We start from the raw sequence: 18,735 nt of genomic DNA, 5'->3' as shown, positions 1-18,735 counted from the left end.
ATCCCCCTTCCAGTCCTCCTCCTGCACTGCCATCCCCATCCCATTCCAGTCCTCCTGCCTGCACTGCCATCCCCCTTCCAGTCCTCCTCCAGCACTGCCATCCCCATCCCAGTCTCCTGCCTGCACTGCCATCCCCATCACCGTCCTCCTCCTCCAGCACTGCCATCCCCATCACCGTCCTCCTCCTCCTGCACTGCCATCCCCATCCCAGTCCTCCTCTGACCCTTCCCACCCCGAACGCAGGGTCAGAAGCAGAGGATGCTCTCCCCTACCTTCTCCTTCCTCCTTGAAGGACTTGGGCTGGGAGACGGTGAAGCACTGCATCACCTCATAGCGCTGACGAGCCTCCTGGTTCTCTGCGCCCGGCTCGTCGGGGGGCCGGATCAGCATCCTGCAGCTGAAGGTATGGCTGTTGCGCCTGGTCGCTTCTTGAGGCCACGGAACTCCATTTACTGGGGGATGGAGAAAAGAGAAGAGGTATTAGGAGCTGCACTGTGCGCACATCCCACCCAACTTCCCAAGGACCCTTTGGATAAGGGGACAGAAGGAAAAGCGCTGGAACGGGGGAAGAAACCAGCTCTCTGCCCAGGTCAGGGGGGAGCCCAGAGCAGAGGTGGGGGCACCACCAGCCCCTGGGGCTCCTTCTGACCTGCTGCAGACCCCGTGCCCAGACCCTTGCTGCCAGCGGGGCCCTAAGAGCACCTACAACTCCAAATGAGATCAGCACATCACTGCGAAAGTCATCACACTGACTTTTATTAATTGCTCCTTACACCGCTGGTACGTGCTATCACCTCCATCTTACGGGCAGAGAAACAGGCACGGGGTCTCCGAGTCACTTCCAGAGCTTGGGAAGACTCCTGCCTCTTGCTGTCGTACTTGAAATCCCTCCAAAGTGATGCTCCCAGGACTCCTCCATCAAGTCCAGCCGAGCATCTCCATAGAAACGAATTTTTTCTTTGCTTTCTCCCCATTTCTGGGGTAAGTCAGCAGCGAGACCTTCTGGTACCACAGCAGCAAACCCCTTCCCCTTGGATTGTTTTCTATAATCTGGCTTTTCCAAAAACCTCTGAGCACCAGTTGGAAGATTTTGCTAACCCCTACAACGTCTTCATGGATATCAGTATTCAACCCAAGTGATTTTGCCACCAGCAGAGTATCAAGTTTTCCTGCAACCTGATCTACAAGAAAAGCTGAGGGGCTTGTAACACCCGAGGAAAGACAAACTCCACAGCCTTTAACTGGGGAACCACAGGGAAAAGATGAAGCCTGAGCCTCTATAGGCTCCATCTGATGAGTGCTCACAGATTTAGGTACTTCAAGACATCATTGTGTTTACCCTGAAGGAAGACAAGTATGAATTAAAAAAAAAACCCAAAATGAAAAAACAAACCCCAAATTATTTTTAAGTCAGGCTACTTGGAAAAGGCTCATTTTCCTTTTGTGTTTCTTCAAAGGTGCGAGTGAATGAGGGAACAGTGATGTTTCACCCACATCAGCCACCCAGAGGATGCTCATCTCCAGTCAAGGAAAACCTTCTGCTTCTGTTGCTTCCAACACCCCGGAAGTGCCTTCACCACGCCATGTGTCCTCCCACCCTCACAACTGTTCATTTCCCCGGTGTAGGGGACCACCGCGAGCTCACCGCTGGCACCGTGACCTTCTCACACCCCAAGGTGCAGCACATCCCCACACCAGATACTTGGGTTCTGAAACCAACTGGGGACAATCCCCACTCCAGCTGGGAGGACATCCTAAATGGACTGGGACAAGCCAACAGGCTCAGTCCCCCCAAATCAACACCTTGAAATCCTCCTCCTCATTTCCCTAAAGCTGCTACGTGTACCCCTCGCTTCGGGCAGATGAGTCGGTTCTTCCCACCCACAAGCAAAGTTGAAGGCAAAAGTTTTCTTAGTAGAAAAAGACAAAGGGAAGATGACTTCCATCTTTTGGAATGTCATCTAGCAGCTATTTAATCGGAAATCTAATACTGATTTTTCACTGGTAGGATGTACTTCATAGAATCATAGAATGTTTTAGGTTGGAAAGGACCTTGAAGATCAGCAAGTTCCAACCCCCCTGCCATAGGTAGGGACACCTCCCACCAGCCCAGGTTGCCCATGGCCACCTCCATCCTGGCCTTGAACACCTCCAGGGATGGGGCCTCAACAGCCTCTCTGGGCAGCCTGGGCCAGTGCCTCACCACCCTCACAGGGAAAAACTTCTTCCTAATGTTCAAACTGAACTTGCCCTCTTCCAGTTTAAAGCCATTCCCCCTTGTCCTGTCGCTACATGCCCCAGTAAATGTCCTTCCCCAGCTCTCCTGTAGGCCCCCTTTAGGGACTGGAAGGCTGCAAGAAGATCTCCTCAGAGCCTTCTCTTCTTCAGGCTGAACAGCCCCAACTCTCTCAGCCTCTCCTCATAGGAGAGGTGCTCCAGCCCTCGGATCATCCTCGTGACCCTCCTCTGGACATGCTCCAGCAGGTCCATGTCCTTCTTCTGTTGGGGACTCCCGAGCTGGATGCAGTACTGCAGGTGGGGCCTCACGAGAGTGGAGTAGAGGGGCAGAATCCCCTCCTTTGACCTGCTGGCCACACTTCTGATGCAGCCCAGGGTACGGTTGGCCTTCTGGGCTGCGATCGCACACTGCCGGCTCATGTTGAGCTTCTCGTCAATCAGCACCCCCAGGGCCTTCTCCTCAGGGCTGCTCTCCAGCCATTCCCCACCCAGCCTGGAGTTGGGCTTGGGATTGCCCCGACCCAGATGTAGGACCCTGCACTTGGCCTTGTTGAACTGCATGAGGTTGGCTTGGGCCCACCTCTGCAGCCTGTCCAGGTCCCTCTGGATGCCATCCCTCCCCTCCAGCATGTCTACCTCGCCACACAGCTTGGTGTCATCGGCAAACTTGCTGAGGGTGCACTTGACCCCACTGTCCATGTCACCGATAAAGACGTTGAACAGTACAGGTCCCAGTACCGACCCCTGAGGAACGCCACTCGTCACTGCTCTCCACTTCGACATTGAGCCGTTGACCGCAACTCTTTGAGTGCGACCATCCAGCCAGTTCTTTATCCCCCGAGTGGTCCATTTGTCCAATTATTGTCTCTCCAATATAGAGACCAGGATATTGATATTTCACTTGGCAAAGACTTATGGACCCTTACCTGGCTTGGGTATATCTCTGAATTTCACAGTGAACAATATTCAAAAATTAAATATATATATCTCTAAAACAGTATAAGGCCAGCATCACTGAAGATGCAACAGCATTTTTGACAGTGCTCTCCAAGCACCAGCTGATTAAAAAACCCACCTCAAGTGTTTTCTTACCAAGAGACTTCGGCAACAAGTTCTTGACGAACTCGGCATGATCCCCCACGTGCAAGATGCTGTAGACACTGGTATTCATGAGCTCCTCCTGGTTATAACCCAGGTAGCTGGTCACGTTCTCGGAGACGAAGACGATCCTCCCTTCGCGGTTCACAACGAAAAAGAAGCCGTCCAACGCCTGCAAAGGGAATAAAGCTGGGCAGCGTGCGGGCAGCGGGTCCTGGAGCAGGTCAGGATGCTCCTTGGCCATGGGCAGCCCTTCCTCTGCCTCTCACCCCTTGGTTTCATCCCCACTCTGCATTATAGCAGTGATCAAATAACAGCACATTTGCTTAAAACACATATTCAGGTCTGCAACCTCCTCTGCTAAGGATGTCCCTGCCACTAAGAATGGTGCCAGCAGAGGAGAAACAATCCTCTTTCAAGGGCCAGAGCAGTCAGGAAGGCTTGAATTTGGCAAGCCACTGAAATGAAGCATATGCCCAGTTTGCTTAATTACAGCCCGAGAATGACAGAGCCTTTGCATTGTGCAGAATAATGAGTTTTTTTCAAGCATTTAGGAAACAAGTGGCAAATTCAGCCCTGCAGTCAAAAGGAGGAGGACAAGCGTGACCCAGAGCCAATCGTACAACACGGGGGGATCTTCTGCCTATTTTAACAAGGACACCATCAAGGTTTTTAATTTACTACCATGGTACTGGGGAGGTAACGCTTTCCGGTGCTACGAAATAAGCTCGGAGCTGCAGAGCCCGAGTGAGGAGCCCTCGAGAAGGCTGACTGCTGATTTATGCTCTTCCAAGCGTGCATCACCTAAAATGTTTCATACAGGCAGGATTTGGTTTTCCTGGAGTCTAATTCCTCCTTAATCCTGCTCATCAACAGCAAACTCTGGTGGACTGTGATCCTGCAACTAGATCTGGCCGTAACCCGGAGCGGGACATTGTGCGGGGACAGGAGAAACTCGTGATGCCCAAAAATTGGTACTCATGGCATCGCCCTCTCCTCCCCGTGCTCCCGCTCGCCCGCGCCAGCAGAGAGTTCCTCTGATGGAGGGCATCCAGGCTTTATTTAATGTCGTTTCTAAAAATCAGGTTACGCTGTAGAGCAACATTAAGCGCAAGAAACAGGAATCATTTAAAAAAGAAAAAAAAAAGGGGGTGGTGGGGTGGGGGGAGAAAGAAATCTTGTCAAAATGGTTCTGGCAGATCGGCTGCAATTTTCCTTATTCCCAGCTGTTGCCAAGACAACCAGCCTTTGCTCTTTGGGCACCCAAAAAAAGAGCCCCAAGCTGGCTGGTAAACCCACCTGGACCCTTCTCCCCAGGTGATGCTGGTTTTGGGCGGCCGGGCGAGCAGGGAAGGGGCAGGGGAACTCCCTGGCGGCACCCCCCGTTCCCCCAGCAGCAACACTGGGCTTAAAATATTAAATTACCTTATCAGCTCCATTTCTTATGGAAGTCCAGCTCAAACAACAGGTCAAGAGCCAAAAAACTTCTTAAATAGGAACGAGATGCTTTTTAATAGCCCTTTTTATTTCCACCTTTCCATGTTTGAAAACCCCGCCTGAGCCCAGGGCATCCAGAAGAAGCTGGAAGTCGTTTGGGGAATGTTTTTAGGCACGGGGGGTTGCGGAATGCTTGGGGACCGGTGAAACCACCAATTGTTTCTTGCAGTCAATCCACATGGAAAATAAATTCAGCACGGTAAGGGCCGGGCATCCTCAAAGTGCTTCACGCAGCCAGGGATGCCCCATAGCACGGGCACGGCTCGGGGTCAGCATCCCACGCGTGTGGGCTTCACACGCGAGGAGGCCAATTAGGAAATTATTCCTCAGCCCGTAGAGGTAATAATCTAAATGCGGATTTTAAACCACATAATACAGGGTAGGTTGTTTACGAAGCGGCATTGAACAGTAACGCACCTCGAAGTTCTTTCCTGCAGAAAGGATGGTTCGATACCCGACCCAAGCACGGAGGGTAATTTTGAGTCATGAGTTAGCTGGTTTAATTAATTCCCTTTTCTTTATGATGACTTTAGGTTTTCCAGGGCCGTTTCTATTACCGATGTGCTGCTGTCCCCGCGTTGCCCCCAGGCACTCTGCTCCCCGTCACCCAAGGGACCGGCTACCTCCAGGGCTCCCGGCCACAGCAAACCACGTATCCCCATGGGTGCACACGGACACGAGGGGATCAACGCCGGCCGAACGATGCCCGGGTGAGCCGGTGGGCCCCGCATTCATCATTTAAGCGATGAAAAGGCACGTTCCCAAGACCGCACTGCGAAATATGTGGATTTACTGGGGATGTACGGACGCTGCTGTCTCTCAGCGTTATCTTCGCTCTGCCGTGCTCTCATAGGATGCCTTCTCCCGGTATAACCCAGACACTGGGGGTCTGCTGAGGATCTGCCTTCTCCTGCATCACTTTATATTCCCACGCCTGTTTCCAGCACCCCTCAAAACCCCTGTGCCTTTCCCAGAGTAATTTCTAAGCCACTTCTGCACTTCCCCTGTTAGACCGAGCACACCTCATTAGCCAAGCTGCCAATTCCCCATTAACTCCATCCAGGTGCTTCCAGCACCCGTTTTCCATCCCTTCCACAGGTCAGACCCTTCCTTCCACACCAACCCCCTTCCCATCCCTTCTGCAGTAACCCCTCTGTCTGCAGAGTCACCTCTTGCAGAGTTGGACTAATTCTGACACCTTCACTCCGGGGCTCAGGGGAGACCAGCGTGGCACCAGGGATTGAGCAGGTCGGCAAAGCACACAGCGCAGAGCAGGAGAGCTGCCACGGCCTCCGAGAATCTCTCGGAGATACAGAAGAGGCCAAAAAACGTGGCCAAGGAGAGTCCCTCTCCCCAGGAATCCCAGCATCCCAGACTGGTCAGGGTTGGAAGGGCCCTCTGGAGCTCCCCCAGTGCCACCCCCCGCCAGAGCAGGGGCACCTCCAGCAGTGGCACAGGACACCTCCAGGCGGGTTTGGAATGGCTCCAGAGGGGGAGACTCCCCCCCTCTCTGGGCAGCTGTGCCAGTGCTCTGCCGCCCGCACAGGAGAGAAGTCCCTCCTCAGGTTCAGATGGAACCTCCTATGGTCAAGTTCGTGCCCGTTCCCTCTTGTCCTGTCACTGGGCACCACTGAACAAAGCCTGTTCCCATCCCCCGGCACCCTCCCTTTGGGGATTGATAAGCGTTGATAAGATCCCCCTCAGCCTTCTCTTCTCCAGACTGAACAGCCCCGAGTCCCTCAGCCTTTCCTCATCAGAAAGACGCTCCAGTCCCCTCATCATCTCCGTAGCCCTTTGCTGGACCCTCTCTAGCAGTTCCCTGTCCTTCTTGACCCGGGGAGCCCCGAACTGGACACAGTGCTCCAGATGTGACCTCCCCGGGGCAGAGCAGAGCAGAGGGGGAGGATGACCTCCCTCGCCCTGCTGGCCACACTCTGCTTGATGCCCCCCAGAATGCCATTGGCTTTCTTGGCCACCGGGGCACATTGCTGCCTCATGGGCATCCTGTTGTCTCAAAAATGATGCCACATTTCACCTCCCACCTATTGGGCTCCCAACAGAAACCACAGAGTAAATCGCTGGAGTGTGTCATGTCAGCAATTATGCTCTTACAGTTAATTAAATGAATCAGATAAGGACGTTGCTTCCTTTTGGTATTTGAATGTGTAATTTTATCAGGTGGGTTCAACGCAAGAAGGCAGCTGTGGGATGGTGCTGGCCGTCCCCAGGGAGGAAATCCCCCAGCCCCGACCCCAACCACCCCCGTGAAATTACCAACTGAACAATTTAGGATTCAAAATTTATCTCTGGGGCCTGTGCTATAATATAATAACCCCCATGTAATAACCTTCTCTGTACAAGATGGTCCCGTCAGGTCCAACTCCGACCTTCCTCCTGAGATCTGATTACTTCTGATTTACTGATATCAATCCAAATGCGGAGCGCCCTCCTCATCCTGCCTATTTTTCAGAGGACAGAAGGAATCGAATCTGTTGAAAACCATCCGTCCACATCACCTAACTCACCTCCAAATGAGGACGGGGGCTCAGTTTAATCCACACGCGATGTTTTAACGCTGACATTAAGAAGCTGTCCAGAACAGCTTGGACTTAACTAAGTCCAAGCTCCATCAAGCTTGGTTAAGACGCATTTTCCAAACCATTTGCTGAAGCGAAGGACTAAAATCAGTTTACCTGCAACTCAGGCCAGGGATGCAGCTGGGCTTAGAGCATCCCAACTACGTCCCCGTTGCCTTCCGCCTCTGTATTTCACTTCCTCGGGGCGCTGCGTTGCTTTGGGCAGCAGCGGCAGCCCGGCAGCATCAGCAAGAAGGTTTTAGCACCTACCTCCAGAAGAAGAGGTCCCAGAGATTCCTTCTCAATCACCCCTTGGCTGCTGGATGAGATGTCGGACTTCTGGACTTCATCATCAGCTGTTTTCTCTGTAGCAAAGGAAAAGGGACGTTTCAGCCAAAAAACTATGGATTTATTGCCAATAATAAACAAAATATTGACTGCTTGTCACACAGGCAATGCAGGATGTGCACCAAAAAACTCCGGCATTTTCATTTCATCCCTTGGTCCCATGAAGATATAATTTTCTCATTATTTACTTATTACTATAAAATAATGGCGCTAATTAGATCACAACCTACTGCTAGCAGGAAGGAAAAACCCGTCTTAAGCAGAAGCCTGCAGAAAGAGACATCCAAAATCAACATTTTGAAAAGGAAACGGTATATCCAGTTTAGCGCAAGCTACAGTATTTGATCTGGAACTTTTCGGACAACACTTTAAGAAATAACTGCCGAGAGGAATTCACGGAGAACAGGCTGTGCCAAAGGAATCCTGACGGAGAAAAAAACCCAAGCAGCTCGTACCACTGATGTGCAGGGAGCATCCCAGAGCCAGCGGGGCCGGGGCCGGGAGGAGAGCATCCGACCCAGAGCGGGCGATGCTGCTGGAGGAGCTGTATTGCTGAATAATCCCTTTGGGAAAACACCAACCCAAAAAACCCGAGAGAGGGCCCTGTTATTTATCTCGCACTCCCCCAAAAGGTGCTAGCCACGTCGCGCAGCTACTCTGAGGAATTCAGGATAAATCCAGCAGCGAAAGGCGGGTGGCAAGTGGGATGTGATAAAGCCAGCGATCACGGGCAAGTGAGCCACGATGCCGCTGGTGTTTCAGGGTGGTTTTGTTTTCCTCCTCTGTATCCATGACCGTTTTCCCCTGGGAAAGCCGGGAGAGTCCCTTAGCCCCTCGGGATGCGGTCCAGGAAGGATGGAGAGAGCAACATCCCCGTCTTCCCGGGATGCAGATGCGAATAAACCCCGATGGCTGGGAGTGACATGGGAGACTGGTGGTGCACGCCCCGGCCGGGCACGTCTGGGGCTGTAGATGTATTTGCAAAGAGGAGACAAATTACCGTTTAATCACACAGTTTGGGTGGAATGAGAGCAGAAAGAGGCCAGCAGGAGCTAAGTCGTGAGGGACAGGACACCTTCTTGGCTGATCGGGCACCACTTAGCAAGGGGAAGGCAGGGACGTCTCAGATTGCAGATGCTTTTCGCCTCAGCGATGTTTTGCTCCAAAATGCGAAAACGCAAACTCCCGGGGACAGCCGGAGGGACAGCGTATCACCCACTGCACCTCGGTGCCTCTTGGCACCAGAAAAGGAAATTATCAGTCGTGTAGGATGCGAAACAGCACAGGAGTCCTGAAGCATCCTCGGTCCAAGCTCGCAGAGATGGCTTCGATGCAGGTTTTGATTAAAAATGAAGAAGACTCTCTGTAGCTAGCCGAAAAATGACTTGAAACTTGGTCCTCTATTAATTTTACACCGTTTACAAGCTCTTCCCAGGGATCAGAGCCACAAATTCAGCCTCGTGGCTGAAAATAAAGCAGCGCTCTTTCTGCATAACTGTTAATTATTAGTATAAAGAAAGACGCCGGGGCCGGGATGCAGCTGGTGATTCGGGGACAACATGCACGGTCCAGGGGGATGCAGCCCCATCCCCGCAGGCTGCGCTTCCCCGCACGGCAGGAGTGACAGGCCTGGGGTTTGCCGGGAAACCCAAGGGATGCTCAGAAAAATCCCAAGGACCAAACACGTGTGCCGCGCTGGGAGCTGGAGGAAGAAAATCACCCAAATTGGTTTTAAGAGGGAAGGCGGCAAGTTGGGAACTTCTACTGCACAGCGGGACAAGGGAAAAGGCTCCTCAACCCCCAGTGCCTTGTGTAGGACCTGGAAAGCCTCATGTGCATCGATAGAGACACGTTTAGCAATCAAATGTATACACGGATCAACACAGCAGGCTGATGACAGAGCTCTGCCCAGTCTGTGTCAGTCCGTTCCCAGAGGGCAAGAGATGTTTTCTCGGGATAAATATCCGCCGAGAGCAGCGGCGTGCATGCCAAAGGTGGAAGCCAAGAGGTTTCAAGGACCACTGGAGATTTCTAGGACCGTTGGAGGTTTACTGCTCATCTCTCTTGACACCAATTTTTGTTTCTGATCATCCCAGCACCGAGGGAGCCGCTCCCCCGATTTGTCCATAAGCGAAAGCTCAACTGCATCTGCTGTTTTGCAGCACATGGGATGAAAGATTTGTTACTCAGCATCAAATCACGTTCGTAACACATACAGCTGTGTCACTTGAGACTCTTCCCCCCTGTGGCCTCCCAGGACTTTATGTCTTCAAGCTCACTTTGGGTGTTTCTCTTTCCTGACTTTGTCACAGAATCCCAGCATCCCAGACTGGTGGGGGTTGGAAGGGCCCTCTGGAGCTCCCCCAGTGCCACCCCCCGCCAGAGCAGGGGCACCTCCAGCAGTGGCACAGGACACCTCCAGGCGGGTTTGGAATGGCTCCAGAGGGGGAGACTCCCCCCCCTCTCTGGGCAGCTGTGCCAGTGCTCTGCCGCCCCCACAGGAGAGAAGTCCCTCCTCAGGTTCAGATGGAACTTCCTATGGTCAAGTTCGTGCCCGTTCCCTCTTGTCCTGTCACTGGGCACCACTGAACAAAGCCTGTTCCCATCCCCCCAGCACCCTCCCTTGAAGGACTGATAAGCGTCGATAAGATCCCCCTCAGCCTTCTCTTCTCCAGACTGAACAGCCCCGAGTCCCTCAGCCCTTCCTCAGCAGAAAGACGCTCCAGTCCCCTCAGCATCTCCGTAGCCCTTTGCTGGACCCTCTCCAGCAGTTCCCGGTCCTTCTTGACCCGGGGAGCCCCGAACTGGACACAGTGCTCCAGATGTGGCCTCCCCAGGGCAGAGCAGAGCAGAGCAGAGGGGGAGGATGACCTCCCTCGCCCTGCTGGCCACACTCTGCTTGATGCCCCCCAGGATGCCATTGGCCTTCTTGGCCACTGGGGCACATTGCTGGCTCGTGGGCATCCTGTTGTCCCCCAGGACTCCCAGGTCCCTTTCCACAGAGCTGCTCTCCAGCAGGTCAGCCCCCAGCCTGTACTGATGCAGGGGCTATTCCTCCCCAGATGCAGTACCCTACATTTACCCTTGTTGAATTTCATGAGGTTTCTCTCTGCCCAACTCTCCAGCCTGTCCCGGTCAGGCCATGCATTGTTCCTGAAGCAGCTCCGAGAGGAGTGAGCCTGGAAGAGCGTTCGCTTAACACTTGCTCTTGCAGAGGTGTCCGCCAGCTTCCCCCACCGATTTACCGGGTAATCTCTGCCTCTGCTTTCCCTCTCACCCAGTGGCTCTTTTCTCTTTAGAAAATAAATCAACCTAAAAAGGTCACGTCTTCGTCTCTGCTGGCTCAGCCCCGAAACCAACAGGCAACGTGTGCCCCGTCTTGAGCGTGCACGCACAGGTTTTGGATGCTCAAGCAACGGTCTGACGCCAACCCTAAAATACCTGACCTGCCACAGCCCCCCTTGGGCAGCTCACCTCATCCCCTCGTGCCTCAGTTTCCCCTGTTTCAAACAGAAACCGGAGTTCATGCCACCCTAACCGCCTCCGAGCAGCGATGCCTGCCTCCCACCCAGCACCGCCGCATGGTTAAATCATGAAGGAGCAGCACTGTCCCCAGGAAGACACCCAAATCCCTCCCAGGGATGGAAGAGCTTCCCATGCACCCAAACCCGCGGGAGCTGGGGGGTACCACAGCATGAGAAACGGCGCTTTTATTCCTGCTCTTAATAAACGAATGCACTTCGAGGCAATGCACCGGCTTTCAGCTCTAATCTTTTAATTGGGCTGTGGGATCCTCCTCCTGCTTTAGTGAAATAGTTTCATCTGCCAGCTCCGAGCCCGTTAGTCAGGAGGATTAACCAGCAGAAGGACGCACCATCACCGTCTCCCTCGCGCGGGAGTCCTTCTCCTTCCCATCTCTGCAGCCCCGGGATCCGGGAGCAGACGGATCCCTTAAAGCTCCTGCTCACCCTCTCTGGGGCGGTGATGCAAAACTCCTTAAAGCGTCGCGCATCCCCGCTAAGCACTTCAGTTAATGTGCTTTATAGGCAGCTCTTTAGCTTTTCCATCCTGAGCACGCGAGGAATACATTACAAGCACACCGCTTGGTTTGCACCTTAACCCAATAATCGCAGTTTTCTATTTTTCCAGCATTCATTGCAGCAGTGGCTCTGCTACGCCGGCAACAGGCTGACGCTCTCGGAAAGCATCGGTCGCAGGCCAGGCACCCCCTGCGCTCGACACAGCCAAACAGAGCGAATTCCCGCTTCCCCAAGCTCATAATCTCATTATAAAGCTGGACAGACAGATCCACAGGAAAATAAACCGATGGGAGTAACACGAGCCCCGGCGCTGCTGCGGGTTGAGGCTGTTGGGATCCAGCTGTGGGACTCTGGCAGCCCGGAGCATCGTAAATCCCCATCCCATAATAAAAGCCCGGCAGCTGATGGTCCCCGATTGAAACCTAATTGCTGAAAACGTGATTAAAGCAAGTTGTTGGTTTGTTTTTTTTTCTAGCACAGAAAGGAGCTATTTTAAATGCATTCCTCAAATTACGCCCTGATTTTCTGACATCCAGGGAGACGGCTGGGTGCCTCCAGGGTCTACAGCAGCCGCGGGGTCCTCGGCACTCCAAAAATATCGGGTCAGTGGATTTGAACCACGAGAGAAGTGGGTTATAAACAGGTCACCCAACACCATCGATACGGCAGCGGGCGCAGGACCCGATGCCCACTGCCATGCCTGGGAACACCACGCTCGCTTCGAAAACAATCTTGTCCCGCTCCAACCCCGCGCAGCCGAGCTTGGCACGGGGAGAGGTGAGATTTCCAGCTCAGCCCCGCTATTTCACAGCCACACGAGTCTCCTGGCTAGAAGCCTCTTGATTCTTCGCAGGATTAGAAGAAGGGATGGGGAAGGCACACGGCTGCTGAGGGATGAGGGATGCAGCTAAAGCACGCCGGGACTGGAAGAGGAACGATACGCTCGGATGCGCTGATGCTGGAAGCGATGGCGAGCAGCACGAGTCAGTGGGAACAGATTTTGCATCACCGAGAGCTGCTCTCCCTGTCCCCAAGCCCGGTGGCACCCAGCGGCGTCCGGGGCCGCCGGCCAGGCTGCTCTCAGCGTGCAGCTCCTCCCGGGCTCGGCACGGTGGAAGGCAGGCAAGGAGAAATGGTGGGAGCAGGGAAGGGGGAAAAAGGGTGGGAGGCGAGCAGAGTAAAAAGCATCACCCCTGGCACAGTGAGGGCTGACGGCGGGGTGGCAAGCTGCCGAAACGGTGGGATGCAGCCCAGGCTGGGGGGGACAGCAGCAAGTTGAGCCGACCCATTTAGAGTGTTTTCCATTCTGATTTTAGAAGATATCAATGTAGAAATTCCCTTTTTTTTTTTTTTTTTTTTTGTTAATAAAAGCCCAAAGCCAAGGGCACACACAGCAAAGGCAAATGGCTCATCTGGGGCATTATTTCTGCTTCCCCAAAAGAGACGGTGCAGTATGTACCCCCCTAAAAAACAGCTCTGACCCTCTGCCTCAGAACCACATTGCATGGAGCTAAGCTGAAGGACGTGGGTTTGGAAGCGGGTGCCACCCCCCCCTCATCCCCCCCCCCCCCACCCGCACAGGTGTAGGGTCACTGGCAGTTTCTCCTTTCTTGGTCTCTTTTCCCTCTTTGCATTATTATTTTTTTATTTCCCCCACCTCCCTAGTTCTCAAGAGTTGCCTCCAGCCCTTTGGCAGGTCTTCTGCTCTCTCTACCACCATTTTTGGTGGCCCAGGGCACAGCAAATCCATCCTCAGGATCCTGCACTTGCTTCCCTCTGCTTCCAGACCTCTGTACCTGAAACCTCATATGCGGAGAAAATCAGGCATCCAAAGCAGGGGGAAAATCAGGTAGTCAAGGTAGGGAAAAGACAAGCGTTGGAGAGGAGGTGTGACCTCCTCCAGCAGCCACAGCTGGAGACCTTCAGCAGAGCAATGCTGAGGCCATGCAGAGCGGGAGCCACAGCCACACAATGGGAGAAGTCCCCAAAAAGGTCTTAATTTAATGCTTTTTACCCAAAACATGAAAAAGTCCCAGGGCCAGAAGAGCACCTGCACTCCAAAGGGCTGGAGAAGTGAGGATGTGCCACCAGAGTGACGGCAGGACCACTTGGAAGGGGGTCTGTGGTTTAGGGGACACCTCCCAGAGCCACTCCAAAGAATAAGGTGGGAGGGGAAGGAAAATGGGGGTGAAAGGGGTGGAGGTGGAAGGGGGAAGATGTCTAGCGTTGATGTCCATTTGCCGTGTCTTGCGAAGTCATCCCCAGCCCCGCAGGCTCCATCGCATGGAGCATCACCCATAGCACCCAGGGCAAGCCCTCCTATCTCTCCGTCCCTTAAATCTGCACTTTCAAATTAAAATAATACAAGCTGTCTGATTCTGCTCTTCATTTAAAATTTTGCAGCTGAAACACTTCCCCCCTCCCCGCCCCCCCAAAAGCAGAAAGAAGTATCTGAAAAATAATATATTGCACGTGGGTCTTCTAAACCAGGACATAAAAAATTCAAAACAGGGGTTTGTTGAGAAACATCATGAAAATCAGAATAATTGTTTCCACTTGCCGAGCACAAAACTTTGTAATATATTGCATTTTGCCTTGACTTGCGAGAAGCTCACTGCTCCCCGAGGAAGCCCCAGTGGAGAGGCCCCCATGTTTGCAGGCACGATGGCCAGGACCCAAACGCTGCCCCACGCTCTCCAAGAGGTCTTTTTCAACCCAAGATTTCTATTGGCGACATTCATTTTTCATTTCTTACAACAGAAGCCCGAAAAGTCTTTGAGTTTTGACTTTACTATTTAAACTTCAACAGCTCAAATGCAAAAAGTCCAAGTAAGGAGGACTTCCAGCCTCTTCCAGAGCGTGTTGGGTACCAAGTATGATAGAGCAGGGCAAGATGGAGAAGTTGATGTGATGCCTGGAACACACGATGGAGCACCAGGCACGATGGCTCCCCTTCCCTCTCCCATACGGCACAGCTCCGCAGCTGCCCCGAGGGCCGTGCCGGCCGAATGCCCCACATCTCAGCCAAAATCTGCTCTATCTGCTTTTTAAAAGATGAACGAGGCAGAAGAGTCCACATCTGTAATTTCCCAAATGAGAAGCTTTGATTTTTAGTTAATTAAAATCAGATAGAAGAGGCTCGATGCAACCACGGATCGAGAGCATGACAGGAAGCTGTGCCATTAATTAGCGCCTGCTACGAGGTTCATCGGGCCGGTAAACCCAACAGGAAAAGAAGTCCGTCATAAAAATAAACTCCTTGGCAGAAGGTGTGCACCAAGTGCACCTTCCAGTGGGGCATGAAAACATTGGTCTAAAAAAGCCATGAGAGGAGAAAAAGATAACGTCACTGATATAGGAAAGCAGCAGGTAAGGGGATCTAGACCACAGAAATGGGAATTCTTTCATGGTTTTCAAATGGTATCCAAAAAAGGACGGATTGTCTAGGGCTATCTGTCAGGTTAGGGACATGCTGGGGGAAAGCCTCTGAGCATCACTGGCTGCCGCTGGTGGTGATGGCCTGGCCAGAGGTCCTGAGCTCACCTTCAGCCTCCTCTCGAGTCCCAGCAAGCCCTAGCGCTCCCCTCCCCATCATTAAGGATCAACGAGTAGGGGAAGACCCAACCTCACCTGGGGGATAAAGCCAACTTCCAAGGAAGACCATCCTACATAACCTCCAGGGCACACGCTTGGACCACAGCAACGATGGCTTCTTTGGAGGTACTCTTACCCAAAATTCAAGCTGTGGAAGCTGAGATATGCCCAACGCCCACCTATTTAACGTCAGCATATTCACACGGAGGCAGATGCAGAAAACCCAGCCCAGAGTCCTCCCTTCTTCACTTCCACAAATACCAGATTCCTCTAAAACACTGTATGGAAATCAGCAGCTCTTAGGTTGTATAACTTTTTATTCTAGTAGGAGGAAGGAAATTATCTGATCTATGAATTTAAAAAACTGTGGAAAAATACAATCTGTGAGATTCAGAGCTTGAAAATACCAGTGCAAGAAATAGAAAAGCAGATCTTGGCTTTCAGAAATCAGCGCGGCTCCTTCCGAGCCCTGTGCTCGCCTGCTTTACACCATCCGTCACAACGGTCTGTTGGTGACAAACCCCAGGGTGCTCCCCAACCACGTGCTGTAATGCCAGGCAGGAGCGCCGGCACACCAGGGTGAGATCCATCTCATGGATGGAGATGTTTCCACCGGAGCTACTCGCCTCATCCTCCCCTTACAGCCAAAGCAGAGAAAAAGGAATTTTTAGAGGAGATTTGCCTGATCCATTTTAAATTGTTATTCTAAAACAGACTCTCATTTTGGGGGTTTTTGGGGGGTGTTGTTATCCCCTATCCCTCCTCCACAACCAGCAGTCAACCAGCTTTTGTTCTCTCTCTTGTTCTCTTTTCCAGTGAGAGCTGAACTCCTAACTTCATCACTGAACTCCAACGTTGCCCCGACAAAAATAGCCCATGGACCTCCAGAGCTGACAATGCAGCGCTCGCTTCAGCCCCCAGTATTTCTGTGCTGTCCCAGAGAACGTCCTCACCAACAGAGACCCACGTGTTTCTTCAGATGCGTCTTGAACACTTATTCTTCCACCAACGCACACGCAAAAGCACGTGTCAGGAGGACACATCTCACCAGGCACACAGCCACGGGAGGCAACGAAGCCTTTGGGGTGTATAAAACCTGCTCTAGTGCCCATGTGGATGGTGAGGATTGAGGACTGAAGCTGGTGGCCACTCCAGTTGCATCAGTAAAGCCAATGGTGGAGACAGATCAGTGGAGGGCAGGACAGCAGGGATGTCCTGCCGCTCTCCCATGTCTCCCCTGAGCTTCTTCCTTCGTGGCCTGGCTGGAAGAGCAGTCAAAAATAAAGCAATCAAGCATTGCTGCTGTACCAGGAATGCTGACGGCTCCATCTAACGCTCTCGCCGCTGTTTGCCACACTGCCTGCAGCCCAGGAGCCCGTCCTCGCCAACCCAGGGTGGCACTGGGAAGTCTCACCAGAGCTCAGGGCTAGTCCCAGCAGATACAAACTTCTCCAACTACTGCATAAAACATTAAATCCTAAAAGGACGGAACCACGCAGACTTACTCACCCACCAGCATAGATCTGCAGGTGGGACACTGGATATAGATGGAGGTCAGTGATTTCATGGCAACATCTCATGATGCTTCGGTGCAATCTGCCACATGGAGCCGATGGCAGGTCCTGTCAGCAGAAGGGCTACAGCCACCTCCACCACGTCTCCAACCAACCCTGGGAAACAGCCGTTCCTGGTAGGCAACAACCCAACTCCATGCCAGGTCTTCAGCCTGGTGACCCCAAGCCCAAGCAACATTAACCTTCCACATGGCTATGGGCTGCTCCCCAGTTTTGGCTGCTCCTCCAACTGGTATTTCTGCTCTTTTCCCACGGAGAGGATAACGATTTTGAGGACAGTAATTTTGCTGTGTTTTTTTTTTTTTTTAACTTTTTTCTTATTTTTTAAACTTGTATCTACCCAGCAACAGGCACAACCGAGTTCCTCAGGACTACACAATGCAACTAAATCAACAGTCTTGTTTTAAACCATGTGACCCGTACTACCTTACCATAACTTGCAAATAACACATTCCAGCATTTCCCTCCTCCTAACCAGCTGCTACGCACTCAGCTGAATGGCAACCTGTGACATCCTTCCAAGCGAGGACCTCAAGGAGAGACAAGGAGCCTAAGACACAACTACCCATTAACGCTCCCATCTTCCAGCTGAAGAAACCCAAAGCACAACCCCACATGCTTCTGCAGCTCTTCAAGGAGTGGATTAAGTAGTTCATTGACCTCTTCCAAGCTGAGATGCCATAACACGCTGTGTGAACGCTCGCAACCCAAGAGCCACCAGGGTTAGCTTCAACCGATGCTGCTTTCGCACACCATGGTGGTTGACCAACTGGTGGTTCTCTCTTGGAGGACTCCAGATGGACCTGTAAGAGCACATCTGCCCGTGCCCCAAGGCAAAGAGCATCGTGTGCCACCAGGGTACGACAGCACCAAGAGTACAGCTTAACAACACTGGTCCTGCTCTGACCAAGAAACGTCACTTTCTTTAGCAAAGTTTATACGGAAAACTCTATTTTTCTGCTTCTGATAAAATCCTTGTGCAACGGCGAAGAGCGCAGAGCAAAGCACGCTGCCGCTAAAACAGAAGGAAAAGGGTATTTCGTTCTGTCTTCACACCTTTTAGAGTTAAACATTAATGGTGTCGAGATGTCTTAAGTAAAAAAGGCTGGTTGTCTGAACAATGTCAGGAAAAATTATACGGTGCTGAGTGAATGCAAAATTAATGAGCGCTGAATGCTGACAGGAGAGAACAGGCATAAGGAGCTGAGACTTTTTTATAGTCGATGCTGAGATCAAGCAGGTAGAACATCTCCATCTTGCTGGGGGAAGGAATAAAGGGAGAAAAAAAACTTTTATCTGAAATCTGAAGAATTTAATTTGTTCAAAAACTGTGTCAACTCTGCACAGCCAAACCTGCAGAGACGAGAAAGGGCTACCTGTAGCTTCTCCCCACAACTTTAATTCAGCCCTGGCACAGCCTTCATTCCCCTTCTGCAGGCATAAAATACACGGCAACGCCGTTTTAACGATCCAACTTAATTAATTTTGCAAAGAATTAGACTGTCTTTTCTTAAGACGTGGCATCTTGAAGCGCCGGTACACTGCATGTTAAAGTCCATGAGAAGTTACTATTAAAAATTCACTCGTGTCAACCGTTAAACCGGCTTTCTGCTCAAGTTGCCCAGGCACGGCAAACATGTGAACTGCAGCGGCAAGGAGACGCCTGCCAAAGCGTGCGGACAATGCAGAGCTCGAGCGCAGCGAGGGGGGAGCTGAGTGCGCAGAGCGGCACTTCTTCCCCCCCACCCCCGCTCCTCCGAGCCCGGCTTT

The 18,735-nt window shown here is 52.2% G+C and overlaps 1 protein-coding gene across 1 annotated transcript in view; it reads right to left on the bottom strand.

Annotated features, from left to right (window-relative positions):
- Positions 1-18,735, bottom strand: part of NCOA1 (nuclear receptor coactivator 1) — a gene marked incomplete at its 5' end in the record, with an annotated part of 66,449 nt that overhangs the window by 32,118 nt on the left and 15,596 nt on the right. The window contains 3 exons of the mRNA XM_082480777.1: positions 273-452; positions 3,331-3,508; positions 7,680-7,774. Coding sequence (XP_082336903.1) covers positions 273-452; positions 3,331-3,508; positions 7,680-7,774 — 453 coding nt within the window. The remainder of the gene's footprint in view (positions 1-272; positions 453-3,330; positions 3,509-7,679; positions 7,775-18,735) is intronic.

The sequence above is a fragment of the Vanellus vanellus genome, assembly GCF_965231255.1.
Source record: "Vanellus vanellus genome assembly, chromosome: 3".
Lineage (NCBI taxonomy): Eukaryota > Metazoa > Chordata > Aves > Charadriiformes > Charadriidae > Vanellus > Vanellus vanellus.
Note: the sequence above shows the minus strand (reverse complement) of the source record. Positions and strands in the feature narration are given on the sequence as shown.